This window comes from Microcaecilia unicolor, chromosome 2, assembly GCF_901765095.1.
Source record: "Microcaecilia unicolor chromosome 2, aMicUni1.1, whole genome shotgun sequence".
In the NCBI taxonomy this organism is placed as follows: domain Eukaryota; kingdom Metazoa; phylum Chordata; class Amphibia; order Gymnophiona; family Siphonopidae; genus Microcaecilia; species Microcaecilia unicolor.
In genome coordinates, this window is record NC_044032.1 from 504,925,534 (window position 1) to 504,944,625 (window position 19,092).

The 19,092-nt window shown below is 45.6% G+C and overlaps 1 protein-coding gene across 2 annotated transcripts in view; it reads left to right on the forward strand.

Annotated features, from left to right (window-relative positions):
- The first annotated feature begins 2,574 nt into the window (after positions 1 to 2,574).
- Positions 2,575 to 19,092, forward strand: part of TMEM128 (transmembrane protein 128) — a 38,253-nt gene continuing 21,735 nt past the window's right edge. The window contains exons 1-3 of one of the 2 annotated variants that reach the window (XM_030192598.1): positions 2,575 to 2,731; positions 7,851 to 7,995; positions 11,765 to 11,926. In XM_030192598.1, the coding sequence (XP_030048458.1) occupies positions 2,626 to 2,731; positions 7,851 to 7,995; positions 11,765 to 11,926 (413 nt within the window). In that variant the 5' untranslated portion in view covers positions 2,575 to 2,625. The remainder of the gene's footprint in view (positions 2,732 to 7,850; positions 7,996 to 11,764; positions 11,927 to 19,092) is intronic. The other variant, XM_030192599.1, reaches the window with a different exon arrangement.

Below are 19,092 nucleotides of genomic sequence, written 5' to 3' on the forward strand. Positions count from 1 at the left end.
CCCGCTGCACCATAGTCAGGCACGCCCTGGCCACATAGAAACCGCAAACCGAGGCCTGCAAACTTAAAGCAGTCGCCTCAAAGGACGACCTTAAGGCCGCCTCCAATCTTCTGTCTTGGGCGTCCTTTAGGGCCGTGCCACCTTCCACCGGCAAAGCCGTTTTCTTAGTCACCGCAGTGATTAAAGAATCCACGGTAGGCCACAGATAGGCCTCACGTTCACTTTCAGGCAAAGGATAGAGGCGGGACATAGCCCTAGCCACTTTGAGGCTCGCTTCCGGGACATCCCATTGAGCCGAAATTAAGGTGTGCATGGCATCATGCACGTGGAAGGTTGTAGGCGGGCGTTTCGTCCCCAGCATAATGGCAGAGCCAACAGGGGCTGAGGGAGAGACGTCCTCCGGAGAGGAAATCTTCAAAATGCCCATGGCCTGCACTAACAGGTTGGGCAAATCCTCTGAGCTAAAAAGCCGCGCTGCAGAGGGGTCATCCGCTCCAACCGAGCGGGAATCCGTCTCCTCCAAGGAATCCGCAAAGGACCGTTGGGAGAACTCAGATACGCTGCCCTCATCTACATCGGAGGAGACAAGGTCCTCCAAGGCCTGGGAATCAACCCGAGGGCGTTTACCTCCGGGGACCTCAACCTCTTTACCAAACGAGGGAGCAGGGGCAGCGTTTTGCATAAGGAAGGCCTGATGCAGCAGCAAAACAAACTCGGGGGAGAAACCCCCCAGACTGTGCACTTCCGCAGCCTGGGCTACAGCCCTAGACGCACCCTCAACCGGCGCTCGCAAGAGCGGGGGAGAGACATGCTGCGCATCCAAAATGGCGTCCGGTGCGACACTCCGTGAAGGAGCCGCGCGGGAAAAACGGAGCTTAACTTTAGCCGCTTTGGTGCCGTCGCCCAAATTAAGGGCGTCCATGGCATTAATGTCTCCCTCAAGGGCGGCCCACGAAGAAGCCGTCCGAGCCGCGTGGCCGGCCAAGATGGCGGAGGCGAGCAGCGGGGGATGGGCGTTTATTGGTGGAAAAACCCCCACGCCGGAGGAAGGACCGGGACACTCATCGGTCACGAAACTGTCACCCAACAAGGGCGAATCAGACTTTAAGACCCCCGCATCCCCTCTAGAAGCGCCTAAGCGATCTGGGGAGCGACTCTTTGCGCCCTCGCCCTCCGACGCCATATGCCACGTGGAGATCAATCGGGAACCCCCTGCCCGCTATAAAAAGGTAAAAATTACCTGCTTTCCGCTCCGAGCTGTAACGACCTGGTGTCCCAGTGAGAAGCTGCAATAAACGTTTAAATAAACGTCGAAATAAACGCCTTTAAGGACGTTCAAAATTTTTTTTTTTTTTTTAACGGAGCCAGAGGGAGGGGGGAGAAAAGGAGGGACCTGGCGCCACCAGGTTTGCACTTGCTCAAGAAGAGCCCTCAACCCCAGGCACTCAACAAAACCTAAAAATTAGGCTTGGAGGCCTAGCCAGAGCTGCTGCTGTGTGCGACCACCACCTGCTGAGATAGAGAACATACTGGGGAGTTTCCGGCAGCACATGACCACATATAGGGAGGCAAAAGGATTGCTCTCTATCTCCACCTGCTGGTAGATGGACACAACCCACCAGTCTATGGATTGATCAGCTTGATGATATGGAACTCATATTTGCTGCTTTTTGTGTATACCCTACTTTGATTTGTACCTGTGCTCTTCAGGGCACAGACCGTATAAGTCTGCCCAGCACTATCCCCGCCTCCCAACCACCCGCCCCTCCTCCCAACCACTGGCTCCAGCACAGACCGCACAAGTCTGCCCAGCACCATCCCTACCTCCCAACCACCAGCCCCGCCTCCCAACCCCGGCTCCGGCACAGACTGTACAAGTCTGTCCAGCACTATCCCCACCTCCCAACCACCAGTCCCGCTGCCCACCACCGGCCCTGGCACAGACCGTACAAGTCTGTCCAGCACTATCCCCGCCTCCCAACCACCAGCCCCGCCTCCTGATCCTGACTAATAAATAGAAACTCTGCATAAATAAAAACTCTGAATGTTAAGCACCTGATTCTCATAATATGATGTCTGTTTTAGTGGTCCATTGCCTGGAGAAAAAAAAATCTCTGCACGAATATAACATGTGCTAGCTAGGGTATCCTTAACCAGTCCCTCCAACTGACCACTGATTAAGATTTATAACAAAGTACTACTCTACCCATGAAAAGTTATCCCGTTTTTATGCGTCCTCTGTGTACATCCGTATGCAGCACAAGCTAGCATGCTTGAAAATATAAGTGAGATTAAATAAAAATGCTGCCAACAATAAAGAACGACAACGTTGATGCAGTAACTCATAAGTTTGCTTGCTTTGTTTTGAGTCTACGGGGATGACAGCACCGCGGGTAAGGGAAAACTCAGATCTACCTAATTGGTTTCAGCGTTTTGACGTCACTTCATCTCCTGTCTATTAAACCTCCTTGGGGACAACAGAGCGTCTATCTCTTTTCTCTGCGCCGGGCCGACCCAACTGCTGTGGTCTTTGCGTCATTCATCTGTGATTGGCTGAAAACGGCCCGGAGGGCGGAGGAGCAGTGACTGTTGTTGTCTTCTGCTTCCGGTTTTTTGAGGACAGCGATGGCTGTGTGGGCGCAGGATGGGGAGTTAGAGCTTGTGCGGCGCCGATTTCGGCAGGAGGCTGAGGCTCTGTTGGGGGCTCCGGGTAGCACCGATAGCGAGAGTGGTGGGTGACAAAGCGCAGTGCGCTGTAGCCGGGGGAAGGAGGAGTTATTGCTTAGGAGGGGTTGCTCGCTTGGATGTCATTGATCTCTCGGGTTGGGTAACTTTGTGCTAGTATGTGCCTGCAAGTTTGGAGAGGACGTGTGGAAGCTACTGGGTTGCCCCTCTTGTATCGTAAATAGTGACATGGTTGGAGCCGGCGTCTGCCGCGTCTCCAGCACGTTAAGAAATAACGTTTTCGAGTTCTTTTATGTTTTTGCACAGTACCTGAAAACACAAGCCAATCGAATAGTTTTGGTTTGTCGTTTGACTTTTATCAAATTTCAGAGGAAGAGAATCTCAGGCTGTTAGTTGCCATGCATTTTCAACTTTGGTGTAATCTGAAGAGACGTTTGAAGCCTCTGCATTTGAAAACACACAGTTGAGGGTCTTCAAAAAGTCATGTGGGTATATATATATAACAAATACAATAGTGAAGGAGATGTATAAGCACAACTGGCATTACTTCTGACCAAAGATTAAATCTTTTGATTAAAGAGGTATTGCCTCAAGAAGCCCCCGGCTCTATAACAATAAAAGCTCGCGGGGGCTGGGCTGCTTCATCACTGGCAAACACCTCATATAAATTTTAGTATCTTTTTTTTTATATATCTAATCGTTTTTCATTCTATTTCTTCTCTCTCAATGTGAAGATATATACACTGTACATAATCTTAAAGACTACTTAGCTTTGTAGAGGTCCAGTTTTTTTCTTTTTATTTGACGCTGAGCACGACCAACGATGGCCAGCGTTTCGTTACCTGCCTCAGGGTCATATGGTCTGCGTCAATCCCATAACTATTCAGCTTAGGTCTGGGGTAATATTCCTACTTTTTGCCCTCCCCCCAATAAAAGGCTGAGAAAGAAGGTGCAGACCTCTAAAGTTATTTTTTCTTGTACATATATTTGTGCATAATTTCTCATTCCTTTTTGAGAGACGTGATATATGACATAGGTACATACACACTTGAGAGGTATTAGTATATAGGTTTGTTTGTTTTTTTCGGAGATGGGGAAGCATTAGAACTAGAGCTCATGAACTGAGGTTGCAGGGTGGTAGACTTAGCAGTAACACCAGGAAATAGGTGGTGGTGGATGTCAGGAATACCCTTCTGGGGTAGGCGGTGGGGACAAAATAGTGTCAAAAACTGTAGCATGAACACTGTGAATCACTATATATAGAGCGAACATAGAATCTAACCAAATTACATGACCTTCATACTTTAAAGAGGGCATAGAAGAGTAACCCGCACAGAACGGCAGGTACAACTCTGGCGTCCTTGTTGGACATACAGATCCTTTCATAGTTACTATGTTACTATGAATAAAATCCACAAGAGCCATGAACTTTGCATTTGCCTGTAGTTTTAGCTAGTGCCCTCATGCAGCCTTCAGTGTTTGTGTGTTTTGTTTTTTAATTTAGGAAGTTCTACCTTTGGAAGTTCTGCATATTTGTAAACAATGATGAGTTAAAATTTCAAGCTGCCGAAGCTGGCACCTTCTAGCCATATTTTTCAGCTGTACCCTCTAAAGCTGAGCAACCCAAGATCCTTCAGTTTACTTGAGTCAGGGAGCCCTATGTGCAAAGCCACCATTGTGCTTGAATTGCCTGTGAATTCATGTTGCTTCTGCCAAAAAAAGAAAGGTTGTTTGCCATCTTACATCCATCATGGCTGCTGTTAGTTTTAAGCCACATGGTGCAGGAATGTCCGAAATGTCTGCACTGTGCAGCCTGACCATGAGAGCTGTGACAAATATAAGTTAAATACCTGGCTGAGTGGGGTGCCTGGGAAGTAATAGATGTCTTTCTGAGGGAGGTGAGGAGTGAGTGATTGTTAGTGGTAAGAAATTGGGACTGTTTTGGAGAGAGTGAGACTGGTGGATACCTGGTCAAAAGTAGTATATGAAGCAAAAATGATGTTAAACCTCAGGCACAGCTGTCAGGGGTTATTAGCTTACTGCTGACAGCATGGTAGTGGGGGTGGAGCGAGGCCACTGGCTTTTGCTAGTAGTCTTCAGCATCTCATCAAGGGCTGGAATGGGAAAACAGTAATGCAGGCCTTAAAGGAACTGTGATAAAGTGGGGGGGGGGGGGGGGGGGGAGGTGATACTTGTGTGAGAGGTCTCAGTCATTGACTGCTAAGTTCAGAGAAAACTTGTCAAAGCTTGACTTAAGTTATGGCTCCCAGAAGTACTATTCTGGAGACTGCAAGCCCTGAAACTCAGAAGTGGTGTTTCCAAAGCAGGGCTATGTTTAATGGATCACCATAAAAATAATTAAAATGTGTTTATTGAACATTGCCATAACATAACTTTGTGCAAAATGGCAGTAGGTACATTTTATAAATTGTTAGATTTCTCTCATGCACATTTCATTGTGATAATCCTGAAAACCTGACTGAGTGTATGTTCAGGACAAGGTTGAGAACTTTGCTGTAGTCTATAGAGTCAAATCATACAGAAGCTTGCTTTAGTTAAATCAGGTTAACTCCTAGATAAACTCATAGGATCAGTTAGTTTGAGAGGAAGAAATAAGCATCATCTCCCAAATTATTATTATTAGCATTTGTATAGCGCTACCAGACGCACGCAGCGCTGAACACCTGATACAAAGAGACACATTCTATATATGGTGCTGAAATATCAGTGTGGATCCGAGATACATGCACAACTAAATTAATGAGCCATTTAACTATGAATTAATAGGCTTCAACAATCAATTACTGAAGCTAATTGGCATTAATTTGGATTTGGGCATGCATCCATAGGGGTCTTTTTGCCAAGCTGTGGGAAAAAGGGCCTTGCACTAGCAGTGGGGACTGTTTTTTATTTACTTTATTTGTTGCATTTGTATCCCACATTTTCCCTCCTCCTTGCAGGCTCAATGTGGCTTACAGTACATCATGAATAGTGAGAATACATGAGAAAGTATACATTTAGTAATAACAGAGGATTTTGGGTAACATGATAATGATAAAACATGATGGTATTTTAGCAAGCAATCATAGTAAGAAATATTTAAGAATTATATAGAAAATATGCATTTAGTAAAAGCGAAAAACTTGGTAGTGGTTTGGCAAGCAAATATTATAAGGGCAGTTCTGGATATGTGTACAGGAGTTCATATTTGTTGATCCTTGTTGTATGCCTTGTTGAAGAGATGGGCCTTCAGTAAACTTCGGAAGTTAGCTTGTTCGTAGATTGTTTTTATGTTTCGTGGCAGCGCATTCCAGAATTGTGTGCTCAGGTAGGAAAAGGTAGACGCATGCGTTAGTTTGTATTTAAGACCTTTACAATTTGGGAAGTGAAGATTAAGGAATGTACGGGATGATTTTTTAGCATTCCTGGGTGGTAAGTCTATCAGGTTTGACATGTAGGCTGGTGCGTCTCTCGCTGAATAATTTTGTGAACTAGGGTGCATATTTTGAATGTGATACGTTCTTTGAGTGGGAGCCAGTTCAGTTTTTCTCGTAGGGGTTTAGCGCTTTCATATTTTGTTTTACTGAATATGAGTCTAGCTGCAGTATTCTGAGCTGTCTGAAGTTTCTTGATTATTTGCTCTTTGCAGCCGGCATAGAGTGCGTTGCAATAATCTAGATGACTGAGTACCATTGATTGTACCAGGTTGCGGAAGACGGTTCTTGGGAAGAAAGGTCTTACTTTTTAATTTCCACACTGAGTGGAACATCTTCTTGGTTGTGTTTTTTGCGTGATTCTCAAGTGTTAGGTGTCGATCAATGGTAACTCCAAGAATTTTTAGGGTGTGTGAAATTGGAATATTCAGTTTTGGTGTGTCAGTGGTGGTGAATTTGTTCATGTTGTGTTGTGAGGTGAGTACTAGGCATTGGGTTTTCTCTGCGTTGAGTTTCAACTTGAATGCGTCCGCCCATGTGTGCATGATGTGTAGGTAAAATAAATGCCCCCAACACATGTCGCAATGTAGTAAGAGAACCCTTACCACATGGCCATGTGTCAGGGAGCCCTTACTGCCACTAATTAGGTGGCGATAAGCCCACTGTAAACGATTACCACCAGGTTATCGCCGCACAAGCCATTTTCGAGGGTTTTCCCAGAACTGGCACGTGCTTCGGGTGGGACTACTGCCGGTGGCCGCGTTGGGCCGGTGGTAGTCCCGGATAAGCTCTGTAAAAGGGCCCTATAGTTCACAGCTCAATAGGGGGCATGGGTGGGCTAAGGGCATTCTGAAAATTTACACGCAGTTTTATAGAATAGCATTGGTTCCAATTACAAAATGGCTGCCGGGACCTCCTGTGGCAGTCTCAGTAGCCATTGTTGATGGAGGAACAGCATTGAAGACACAACTAGACCACCAGGCCTTCCTAAAGTAGGCCCGGGGAGGACCTTTGAGTAGGATGGTGGGGGGAGGGCGCAGAGAGAGTGGGTTTCAGCTCGGGGTGAGAAGATCTTGGGTTCAGTCGGGCTCTAACATCAGTATCTCAAAGACATTTTAATTTTTTTTCCTCACTTAATTCTGAGGTTCATAGAGTCTCCTAGCTTTTAGACTTATTAGTCTAGGAGCTTCCCTCAAGACTCCCTTACTCCCAGATACAGCCTAACTCATTATAATATTAATGACCTGAATTTAACACATTGAGGGTGAGGATTTACAGTCTGACCAGTAGTTTGAATCCAGTGTGTTAAACCACTTCTAAACAAGTCTAACTCATGCTGAATATTTTCTTGTTGAATTGTGTACGAAAGTGTAATAAGAGGAAAGATAGATTAGGATCTTACACTTAATCATAACAAAAATGTCCTCAACCTGATCAAAGAACATTTACTGGGTCGGGTGGGGGGGGGGGGGGGGGGGGGGGGGAGAGCAAAATTTGTATTTTGTTCTCAAATTCAGATTCTAACCATACATTTTCATTGAGTCTTTGATGTTGCTAGCCATTTTTCTCCTATATGATCAGTCAGTGTAAAGCCTATTATTAATCTGAGTGACCCATGCAGGTGAGTGAAGGGATAAACTAAACATTATTCTAATTGCACAGTGCTTTGTTGCTGGATATCCTTCAGCCACATCATAATGTCTCAATCTGATCTTTTTTTTTCTTCCTAAGCAGAAATAACAGAGGACAGGAAGAAAAATGAGAAGCCACTTCCTCGAGTTAATGTTCATTCTGTGTTTTGGATTTTGGCATCGATTGTTCTGACGTATTATGCTGAATTTTTTAAGGCTATGAGAGAGAGCATGCACGAAGGCAGGTAAAGGATTTTTCTTTTTTAACTCTAGGACTTGAAACACTGGCTAGGAGACATTGATAGTGGGAACTGGGACCTTCTTCAAAAAACAGTTTAACCACCACTTCACCTGTATGAAGTACTCCTTGATTCAGAGCATTCAGTCAAAGGGCAGCCTTAATACTTTCCAGATACAGTGGCATGTGGGTGCAAAAATATACATTTTAAGAACTTTGCATGTACCATATTTTGCAGTCAGTCACAGTAGTGCTGAAATAGAAATGCAAAGCAACCCTTACTGTGTGTATATTCAAATTAGCTTTATGGGAAATCTACATCGTTTCCATGACTCTTAAAAACTGAGCGTTCATGTTTGTGTATGAAGTGTAATATAAGCTGTGTATTCCATAGAAAATCAGTGGACTCTTCAGGTATGACATGACACTGAGTGCTATTAGTACCAAAGTGTTTATGTAACCCTGCATTCTCCAAGGATAAGCAGGCCATGTTATTCTCACATGTGAGTGACATTCATGTCGCCCAGTGTGGAACTGTTTTACAGTGTACTACAACTTTAAGAGCACGCGACAGTGTCCCCACTGCGCATATGCGTGTGACTTCCCACCCACCACAAGAGTGGGACCATCAGTCTCTCTTCAAATGTTGTGAGGAGAGAACACGTTTCTTGCAGCTCCTAACAAGAATCTGCTTTTTGAGCTTTTTTGTGCCTTCCCTTCGGATATTTTTTGCCCGACTTTTTTTTTTTTTTTTTTTTCATTTTTTGGGAAATTTTTCTTTCCCCTTAAAGTTTTAATTGATTTATCTCCTCTTTTCAGTTTTCTTGTTCTTCTTGCACTCCCGAGGCCCGCTTAGGCCTGACCTTCAGTCAGGACTTCCTCTCCTTTTTTTCTTGGTGATCTGCCCCTTTTGTTTTTTTAATCACCATCAAGTCATTTGGTTTGGCTACAGCTGTTTTTCCTCCCATGTCATCAAAGGTTCTCAGTGGCTTCAAGCGCTGTGCTTGGTGTAATTGGACCATCTCTGGTACTGACACCTATTCCTGTTGTCTCCAGTGTTTGGGGCCAGAACACAGTCTTTTCAGCTGTCTTCTTTGCCTGCATATGCAGAAAAGAATGCAGTTGTCCAGAGAGGCTAAGAAAGAGAAAATTTTTGGAACCAGGACTGAATGGTTAACATTGACATCAGTGTCAGCGCTTGCACCGGCTTTGGGTGTGTCATTCCCAATGGCTGCTAGATAAATGTCCGATACTGGGAGTGGGCGGTATCGAGAAGGTCTTCCTGCCTCGACGCCATCTGCTGTGCAGGGCCCCCTGGATTGATCAGCATTGGACCTGACACCAATGTGGCAAGAGGATTCGATGTCGCCTTGTCGGCAGGGCTGTCGAGAGGCTGAGCTGGGCCCAGGGCAGAGCCACTGCCCCCCTCTCCAGGATTGCCACTGCCCCCCCCTAGAATCACAGATGCTGTTGCCCCCCCCCCCCCCCCCCCCACACCTGCCGCAACTACCTTGGCTGGCGGGGATCCCAAGACCCCTTCCAGCCAAACCAAAGGCCCTGACCCGAAGTCCAGCCTCCAAGGAGGGCCCGGTGCTGGAGTTTTCTCTCTCCTGTTCCTGTCAGGATGCGATCACCCGGGTCCTGTCAGAAGCAGGAGAGAGAGAGACCCCGGCGCCAGGCCCCCCTTGGAGGCCCGGGGAATTTTGCCCCCCTGCTCCCCCACTTGTCATTCCAATTTCCATATCATTTATAAATATGTTAAATAGCACCAGTCCCAGTACAGATTTTATACGGCACTCCATTGTTCACCCTCCTCCATTGAGAGAAATGACCATTTAACCCTACCTTCTGTTTTCTGTCCAATAACCAATTCCTAATTCACACCAGAACCTTGCCTCCTATCCTATGACTCTTTCTCAGGAGTCTCATGAGGAACTTTATCAAAGCTTTCTGGGATGCCAATAGCCTGTTCATCTGATGCGTTTGCAACAGCTGCATCTGTTTTGTCCCTCTCCACATCCACAACTTTCTTTCGCTTATTCTAACAAATTAACTCTCATTGGTTGCTGCCTGTGGCAGGTAACCAATGAGATTTTGAATTTATTGCCCCTTTGTCACATGCCAATCGGCTTCCAAATTCCGTGCGTGTGCTTATGCAGAGTCTTTCCTGCAGAGGAGTGGTCTTAAACCATGCATATAAACGAATCTTGCACTTATCACTGGTGCGCTAAACCGAAATTTGTCCCCATAGAAATTGATGGCGCCAAAAACAGGACCGAAGTACGGCATGCAGTTAAACAGAGCATTTGCTTATCCGACGTGCACTTAAGTGGAGTGTACTGTATTTATATTATTATTCCTAAAATTTAATTTTTTATCCTTTGAGGATTGCCCCAACCTTTTTGGCAGGCATGCAGTAATTGTTGGCTGTAGTTCCATTTAAAAGAATTTTCCTTATTGGTTGAAAAATTATTTTTAGATAATGCCTTTTATACTTGAAGCTGTAACATATCAGCAAACTGAGTGATGACTAAAAAGGTATCTGGAGTTCACTAGAGAAGTTTATTCTACATTCCCTGCCTTTGAAAATGAGGAAACCCAGTGATTAATATTGGCTTTTTAAAAGCTTATTAATAATGCACCAGACTTTATTCTATTAAGTTAGAAATCAACACTGGAGAAGTAGTGAGTTTGTAAGTTGTCTTATTTCATGTATCCAAGTATTTGATTCTAGGGTGACTCGGTGGTTTTGTAGAACCAAAATAAAATGACAGATTCATAGATCCCCATACTCTGCAAAATCTTTACTGGAGTACTTTTAACTAGTAGTAAAATATGTTCTCAGAGCAGATCCCTTAGGTCTCAACTTTATATCTGTCACTTTGAGTTTCACTTTCCAGATAAAGGATATTTAAATTAAAATTATTCTCTATTGCTATTTACAAAGTGTCAATAATTCTGGTACTAATGTACATTTTAATTCTGTACATAGTGACTGTTAGAACTGAGAGTTATTAGAATACTAGTGGAACCATGCCCGTTTCCTCAACAATGAAACGGGCCCTAGGAATGCTGTCATGTAAGCTTTTTTTTTTTCTCTCTCCCCCGCCCTCCCATGTCCAGTGATTCTCCTCTTCCCTGCCCTCCCATCTGTGTTCCGCGATTCTCTCCTCTACTGCCCTCCCCTTCCCTTCCTCCCTCCCCTCGATGTCCCACGATTCTCTCCTCTACTGTCCTCCCATCCCATCCATGTCCATCAATTCTCCTCTGCCCTGCCCTTCCCTTCCTCCCTTCCCTCAATGTCTCGCGATTCTCTCCTCTACTGTCCTCCCATGCCATCCCATCCATTCTCCTCTGCCCTCCCTCCCTCCCCTCACGATTCTCTCCTCCCCTCGATTTGTACCTGAACGTTCTCTGGCTGACTGGCGCTGGCTTCCCTTCCCTCTCACTGTTCCGCCCTCTGACGTCATTACGTGTTGACGCGAGGGCAGGGCAATGAGTGGTTATGGATATTACGAACCCAGGCATCCAGATGTATAACATTGGAGGTGCAAATTATTATATAGGATATATTTGTGTGCCCACCTTCTATCCTCTTTAAAATGTACTAAATGGAGATCATCTGAGAGCAGAGGGATGCTTTGGGTCCTTACTGTGGAAGTTAACAGAATTGTAAGTTTCTTTCCTTTTTTTTTTTTTCCATTCTTAAAACTGAATGGTTTTCTGTAAGTGAGCAGCATATATCAAGAGGTTTTTTTTGTTTTTTTCTCTTTCAGTTCATCTTTTCTCCTTGGTAGCGTGTTGTGCATCATGTGTTTGTCAGTTGCATTGTACTGTGTAATTTATCTGGAATGGTACTGTGGAATTGGTGACTATGACACAAAATATCCAGCATTGGTACCTATTACGATTATCACTTTCATAGCTGCAGCAGTCTGGTAAGTTTAATCTGATTTGAAGAAAATTTGTTTTAACTTGTTTTAGCTCTACTTGTGCACCTTTAGGTAATCTCTTTTATTTTTGATATTATGATAATACTTTTGCTCAAGATTCTCAAGTTCTGGAAAAAGCTGATAAATTTCACTCAAAAGGGTGGAATACCGAATGACACAGCTGTGCAACAGTGTATAATACAAAATGCTTTTAAGGAAAATACTTGGATTTCCTCAGGTTCATTTATTTAGATTTGGTAAAATGATTATCCAAGGGAAAAATAATGTGCATAGTTCTGGACGACTGCTTACCTTTGCCAGTCAAACTCCAGGAATACTTATGATTAGAATTAATGAATCCAGGTTGACTGTAGATATTTGTGGTACATTTCTGGCAGGGAAGACCCTGGTGATTTCTGAAGTATGGTAACTGTCTATATTCTCATGTAGCTTAGAGAATCTTTTAATAAAACTTATCATGTGCTGACGGACATATGCACTAAGTACCACATGGCCCATAAGTATAACATAGGAAGTTCAGAATTTAACATGCGTTAAGCTTTAGTAAAACTGCCCTTTAGGTTGGTAACTACTATTTAGGTTTTTTTGTTTCAGGTAGTAGAGAATGATATTTATTTACACATTACATTTCCTCCAAGGACAAGCAGGACAACTGATTAAGGCGAATGGGCGCTGTCACTGACGGAGCCCCGAGACAGATGCTGTCCTGTGTTCAGAACTTTTCTGAAGCCTTTGGCAGGCTTGATCATGTGTGTGCCTGCCAGACCGACTTGTTCTCGTTTTCCACTGAGCTATTCAGATGCTTTTTCCCTCATGATTGTGACATAAGGCGGGCATGGTGTGGAGTATCCTTGAAGGATACTATTGAAACGGGACCAAGGGAAGTGGTAGGGACATTTAGGGAATCCCAGTGGAGAGGTTTCAACAATGCTGAAAGTAAGCCAGGTGTACTTAATGAGAGAGCAGGATAAAGGGTGCACATTATCCCCTTCAACTTCTAAGTAGCTTGTAGATCCAAGAAAAAAACACAATCTGAAGTGCCTGTATACCAGTGCTGGAAGCCTAAAAAAATAAGATGGGAGAGTTAGAGTAAATAGCACTAAATGATGAGGTAGATATAATAGGCATCTCAGAGACTTGGTGGAAAGAGGACAATCAATGGGACACTGTGTTAACAGGGTACAAATTGTATCACAATGATAGGATCAAATTGGAGGGGGGTTGCACTATATGTCAGAGGGAATTGAGTCAAATAAAATAAACATTCCACATGAAACAGCATTGTGGAATCATTATGGATAGAAATTCCATGTATGAAGGGAAGGAGTATTCTCGTAGGGCTGTACTACTATCCACCAGGACAGAACGAACAGACAGATGAAGAAATGTTTACAGAGATTAGGAAAACTGGCAAATTGGGCAACACTATAATAATGGGTGATTTCAATTACCCCAATATTGACTGGATAAATGTTACATCGGAGAGTGCCAGGGAGATAAAATTTCTAGATGTAATAAATGACTGGCCCATACCAAGAGCACTCAGTTTATTTATTAGTTGTTTTATGTAGAACCATGTCAAAGGCTTTGCCAAAATCCAAATTCCATTAGTAGCTACATCACAGGCTGGAGATGCACTGACATCGAGGAGGTCTCCACCACATGGAGTGTCGGTAAAGCCCGATCAGACCGTGCATTCTCGGACCCATCATAGAGGATCCACGAAGTTTCCACTTCACCTGGGATACTGATGTCCAGCGTCGAGTGAAGGAGAAGATGCATGAACATCATTCCTCTTTGAAGCACGGTGCCAAGAGCTCTGGGATACCGGTGTTGTTGGTACCCCTCCGTGGAAGCAGTGCCAATGCACCAATCTCCCCAAAGCCAGGACCACATCTGTGATTTGGCTCCGACTTCTTCACAGGCTGATGCTGTACTGACACCATACCCGTCCCCACCTTTACCGATGCCTGTCCTTGAGGAGCGGCTCCAGGTCATGTTACAGGAGGAGCTGCATTGCATCCTGGCATGGTGCAACGCTGAAGCATCGAGGTTGATGTTGGTGACTACAGTACTGCTTTAGCCCATCCTGGAGACCCAACCCTGTCTGTTGGGTGTTCGCTACCGGTGCTTTGGGCATTGGAACTGGCACTGACCAATGCGGTGCTCTTTCTACTCCATGGGGGGAGGAAGCATCCCCGGAGTTCAGGAAGGGACCTGTATCTTGGTGCTCTCACCCACAGCCTGGTTGCATGTCCAGTGGTCGGAGGCAGACTCGGACATTCCAAGAGGAATACTTTGCTGAGCTGGACCTCTTCTGGGGATCTGATGTAGAGCCAGAGGACATCTCTGGGGAGGGATTCCTTGGCCTACCTTCAGACCCCTCTCCACTACAGGAAAGGATAGGTCTCCCCCCATAGGAGCTGTCTCTCATCAATTTTTAGAGGACAATGTCATTTCTTTTAAGTTGGAGATCGGTGATGAGCCCAAGGCTGAAATGTTGGATGTCCTTGATTATGACTCCCTCCTGAGGAAGTGGTGACAATGCCCATTCACATCTTCCTTAAGAATGCACAGATGAAGAATTAGGAGACCCCACTCACTGTGCAGGGTGTTCCAAAGAAGGAGGACTATATGTATAGAGTCCAGAAGGCTCCCTGATTTGAGAAGCCGCAGCTTCTGTACCGTTCCATGATAATTGAATCAGCTTTCAAAAGAGGCAGAAGCTTGATCCATGCCTTTGCTCTCCCAGGCAGGGATGCTTGAACTCTGCAATCTTTTGGTAGGAAAGTGTTTCAGGGCTCAATGCTCATTTCCCATAGCCAACCTTACCAGAGCTGCATGAGCATTTACTTGAAGTGGATGCAAATCTCTTATGAATATTCATTATGGATATACTGAAAACCTGACTGGCTGGGGTGCCTCCAGGACCAGGTTTGGGAACCACTGCTCTAACTCCTTTCCTTCATTTTACTTTTTAGATACCTATCAGATCCATCTCCTCCTTTCACCAATTAGCTCTCCTATTCCCCATCTCACTCCTTCCCCAGCTTTCCATCTTCAATCTAAGCCCCATTATCATATTTCTACCTCCTGTAATCACTATCCTCCTCGCGTTCATTTCCTTACCACTTCCCTTGGCCTCTCCCACATGGTTCCACCATCCCAGTGTCTCCCTCCTTCCAACCCTTCGAGCGCAGCATCTGCTCCCTCTTTGTCCTCTCCCCACCCTCTACCTCCTCCTAGCATCTTCCTGTGCCTTCTTTCTTTCCTCTTGCCCCTTCCCCCAGGGGCCAGCATTTGTCCTTCTATTCCCTCCCACCCATAGTCCAGCATTTCTCCCTCACTCCCTTCTACCCCTGGATCCAACATCTCCCTCCTCCTTCCCCCCTCCTATGTATCCTTCCCTCTCCTCCGCCCTCATGTTCAACATCGTTCCCTCTCTTTTTCCTCTTCCCTCTCTTCCATTGTCCACCATCTCTCTCGCCCTTGCATCCCAATTCTAACATCTTTCCCCCTTGCAGCATCTTTCCATCTGTTCCTTCTCTCCACCACCATGTCCAACATTTCTCCCTCATCCCTCTCTCCCCTGTGCAGCATCTTTCCCTTCCCTCCCCTCCCTTCCAGGTCCAACATTTTTTTCTCTTGTCCTTCACCCCTCCTTCCCTCCCCACCCTACTCTACATCCAACAATTAGCCCTCTGTCTCCCCCTCCTTGCAGCATCTCGCCCTCTTTCCCCCTATGTCCCAACAATGATCCCTCTCTTCTACCCGCCCATTCATCTCTCCCCTCTACTCACATTCCCAACAATTTTCCCTCTCTCCTACATCCTTCTGCATCTCTCCTTCCCCAGCAATTTTCCCTCCTACACCCCCTGTGCAGCATCTCTCTTCTCTCCCTCCCCTCCACTCATGCCCAACAATTTTCCTTCTCTCCAAACCCTCCTCCACTTCCATACGCAAGCAGCCCAACAATTTTCCCTCTGTCCAACACCCCCCCCCACCCCTGCAGAGTTATCGGCAGCATGTAAGAAAGAATTGCTGCGCTGCTGCTGGCTGACCCAAAGCCTTCCCTCTGCTGCGTTCCTCCCAGGAAATTACATCATAGTTTGGGGGGGGGGGGAAGATGTGGCAGAGGGAAGGTTTCCAGGTTAGCCAGCATCAGCGATTCTTACATGCTGCCGGCAACCCTTTGAACAGGCGCAGCAGAAGAGGGAAGGCTTCTGGGTCAACTGGCAGCAGCGATTCGAACATGCTGCCAGCGAATCTTTGAACGGGAGCTCTGGCATTGACAAGGGTGCACTGCTGATGGGGGGGGGGGGGGGGGGATCATTGCTACCTTGCTTCAGGCTCAGAAACACTTTACATGCATGATGTTTGCGAGGGTGTAGAAGACATTTCAGGGCTGGTGTTCAGAGCGAGATCTTTTCTCCTTTCTCGGCTCAGATCGCTCGCATCCTAGCATTTGTCCAGGCAGGCTTTCAGAAGAATTGATGTTGGGTTCTCTAAAAGTTCAGGTTGCAACTTTGACCAGTTTCAGGGGCTAACTACATAAAACTTCTCTTGCGGCTCAACCAGCTATTGTTCGATTCTTGTGGGGTGCAGGCTGTGTGCGGCCTCCCTTTCATACACTGTGTCCAGAGTGTAATCTTAATTTAGTCTTCAGAAGCCTCCTTTTGAGCCACTCTGGAAGGCCTGTTTGAAAGATCTTAAGATAAGACAGTGTTCTTGGTGGCTGTTGCATTGGCATATAGGGTTTCGGAGCTTCAGGCTCTCACTTGTTGGGATCCCTTTCTTCTCATTTTGGAGGCGGGTGTCTCCCTGTGCACAGTTCCTTCCGATAGTGGTATCAGCATTTCATCTCGGCCAATCTGTGGAGCTTCCATCCTTTCGCAGAGAGGACAAAGAGGCTCAGTATTCTTCTTTGAAGCTTCTTGATGTGCGTAGGGACCTCTTTAGATATCTGGAAGTCTTCCAAGCCCACAATTGCTAGATGGCTGAAGGAGACTTTCGCGTCAGCGTATTTGTTTATGGGGAAGCAGGCTCCTCAGGTTTGTGGGCTCATTCTGTGAGGCCTACAGCGACTTCCTGGGCAGAGACTACCTTACTGTCTTCAGGGGATGTTTTCAAGGTGGGGACGTGGTCGACGCTGCATACCTTTGTCAAGCACAACAGAGTGGACACTGCAGCACACTTGGAAGCCAGTTTTGGGGCTTTGGTCCTCAGGGTGGCAGTGCCAGGATCCCACCCACTCTTGGGATTGCTTTTGACCGTCTCTGCAGTAGTGGGAAGCTACGTAATTGAAGGAGAAATTTGGTCAAACCTGATAATTTTATTTCCATTACTTCTTCCCACTATTCCAGAGGCCTACCCATCTCCTTGCATGGGGCTTCCTGCATACCGTATTTTTCGGACTATAAGACGCACTTTTTTCCCCCAAAATTTGGGAGGAAAATGGGGGGTGCGTCTTATAGTCCGAAGGTAGACTTCTCCCTACTCACGCGATCTTCCCTGGTGGTCTAGTGACGTCGGGGCAGGAAAGAGCCTCCTCTTTCCTGCCCAGCGCGCTGCTCTCCATCCTCCTGTATGCAGCCTGACGGTCTCGGCGAGATTCAAAATGGCCGCCGAGACTTCAATTCTTTCCTGCCCCCACGTCACTAGACCACCAGGGAAGATCGCGTGAGTAGGGAGAAGTGGTGACAGGGCCGGGGGGAGGGCGATCCCGAACTCGGAGGGAGGGAGGGATTCGGACAAGACGCACCCGGAGCACCTAGGTTTTAGAGTTGGGAAAAGGGAAACATTTTTTTTCTTATTTCCCTCCTCTAAAACCTAGGTGCGTCTTATGGTCCGGTGCGTCTTATAGTCCGAAAAATACGGTATCTCTCGTTCTCTACAGGTTGTCTATAGATTAGAGGTCCACACGCTTGCTTGTCTGGTTAGTGTTAGGCTATCGAGTTGTTTAAGGCTTTTTTTTTGTTCTGAGTTTCTCCTTACTGCTCGTCTACTTAAATACTGAGGAGTTGGACTGGATGCCAAGAAAGATGTATCTGTTTCAGTTCTCTATCTCCACCAGCTGGTTGATGGACACAACTATCCCACAGGTTCTGGAATAGTGGGAAGGACTAATGGAAAGAAAATTATCAGTTAAGATTTAATTTCTCCTTGAGTAGGTTAGCCAGTCTGCTTTGGAATACACTTCGTCCTTTTTTTGATAGATGGTCACCATTTCAGCTCAGCAACCCTCGGAAGCAGAAATGTTTTCAATGAATACGTGGCTGTGGGGATGTTTTCATCTACAGGATGTAAGCTTCTCTGCTTTGGCCTTTACCTTCAACAGAGAGGATTGAGAAGAACAGCTTCAGTCTCTCTCCCAGGGACCGATTCTCAAAGCTGGGCGCTGAAGCCCCATAGCACAACAACACTGCCAAAAAATAGGGTAGTATGCAAATGATATGCACGCTGAATTTGTGCTAGTATACAAAATAGGGGAGGAACATGCCTGGCACTTGCGCACAAAGGTTTTGAGGTAAGTATGGCCCTTGTGCACATGCCCAGAAAAAACTGGAAGTGCAAGCACACATTGGTGGTGTTCTGCGCCTTTAAATATGAACCTTTCAAAAATTGTTTGCACTTAAAATTTTGAAAGGCTCATATTTAAGCTTAGAACATGTGCCGATGTGTGCTTTTCCTTTCAGTTGTGCTCGGACTTGCACACATACTTCTTTCTCATTTTCAGCGTCTAAAATCTGCATGGGCCAACATTGATGACCAGCATCGGATAATATTCAGTAGGCTTGATGAGTTTTGGCAGACTCTCCTTAGGGTCTTGAATCTTGGCACCAAGCAGACAGCACACCTGGACATTGTTTATAGTCCACAGTTCTTAGCAGATTAGTGTTAACATACATAATCAAAATAGCCAATATTTACCAATAATTAAATGCACAAGCATGTCAAAAATCAGACTAAAACAAAACTTACAGATCACACAAATCAAACCCCACATTACATTACAAATTAAATTGAGAACCAGTCTATGCTTTCACTCTGTTCATAAAACGTATGAAAATGCTTTCTGAAACAAATATGCTTTAAGCTGCTTTCTAAAAGAAAAATGTGAATCAGTTTTCCAAAGGTCAACTGGTAACAAG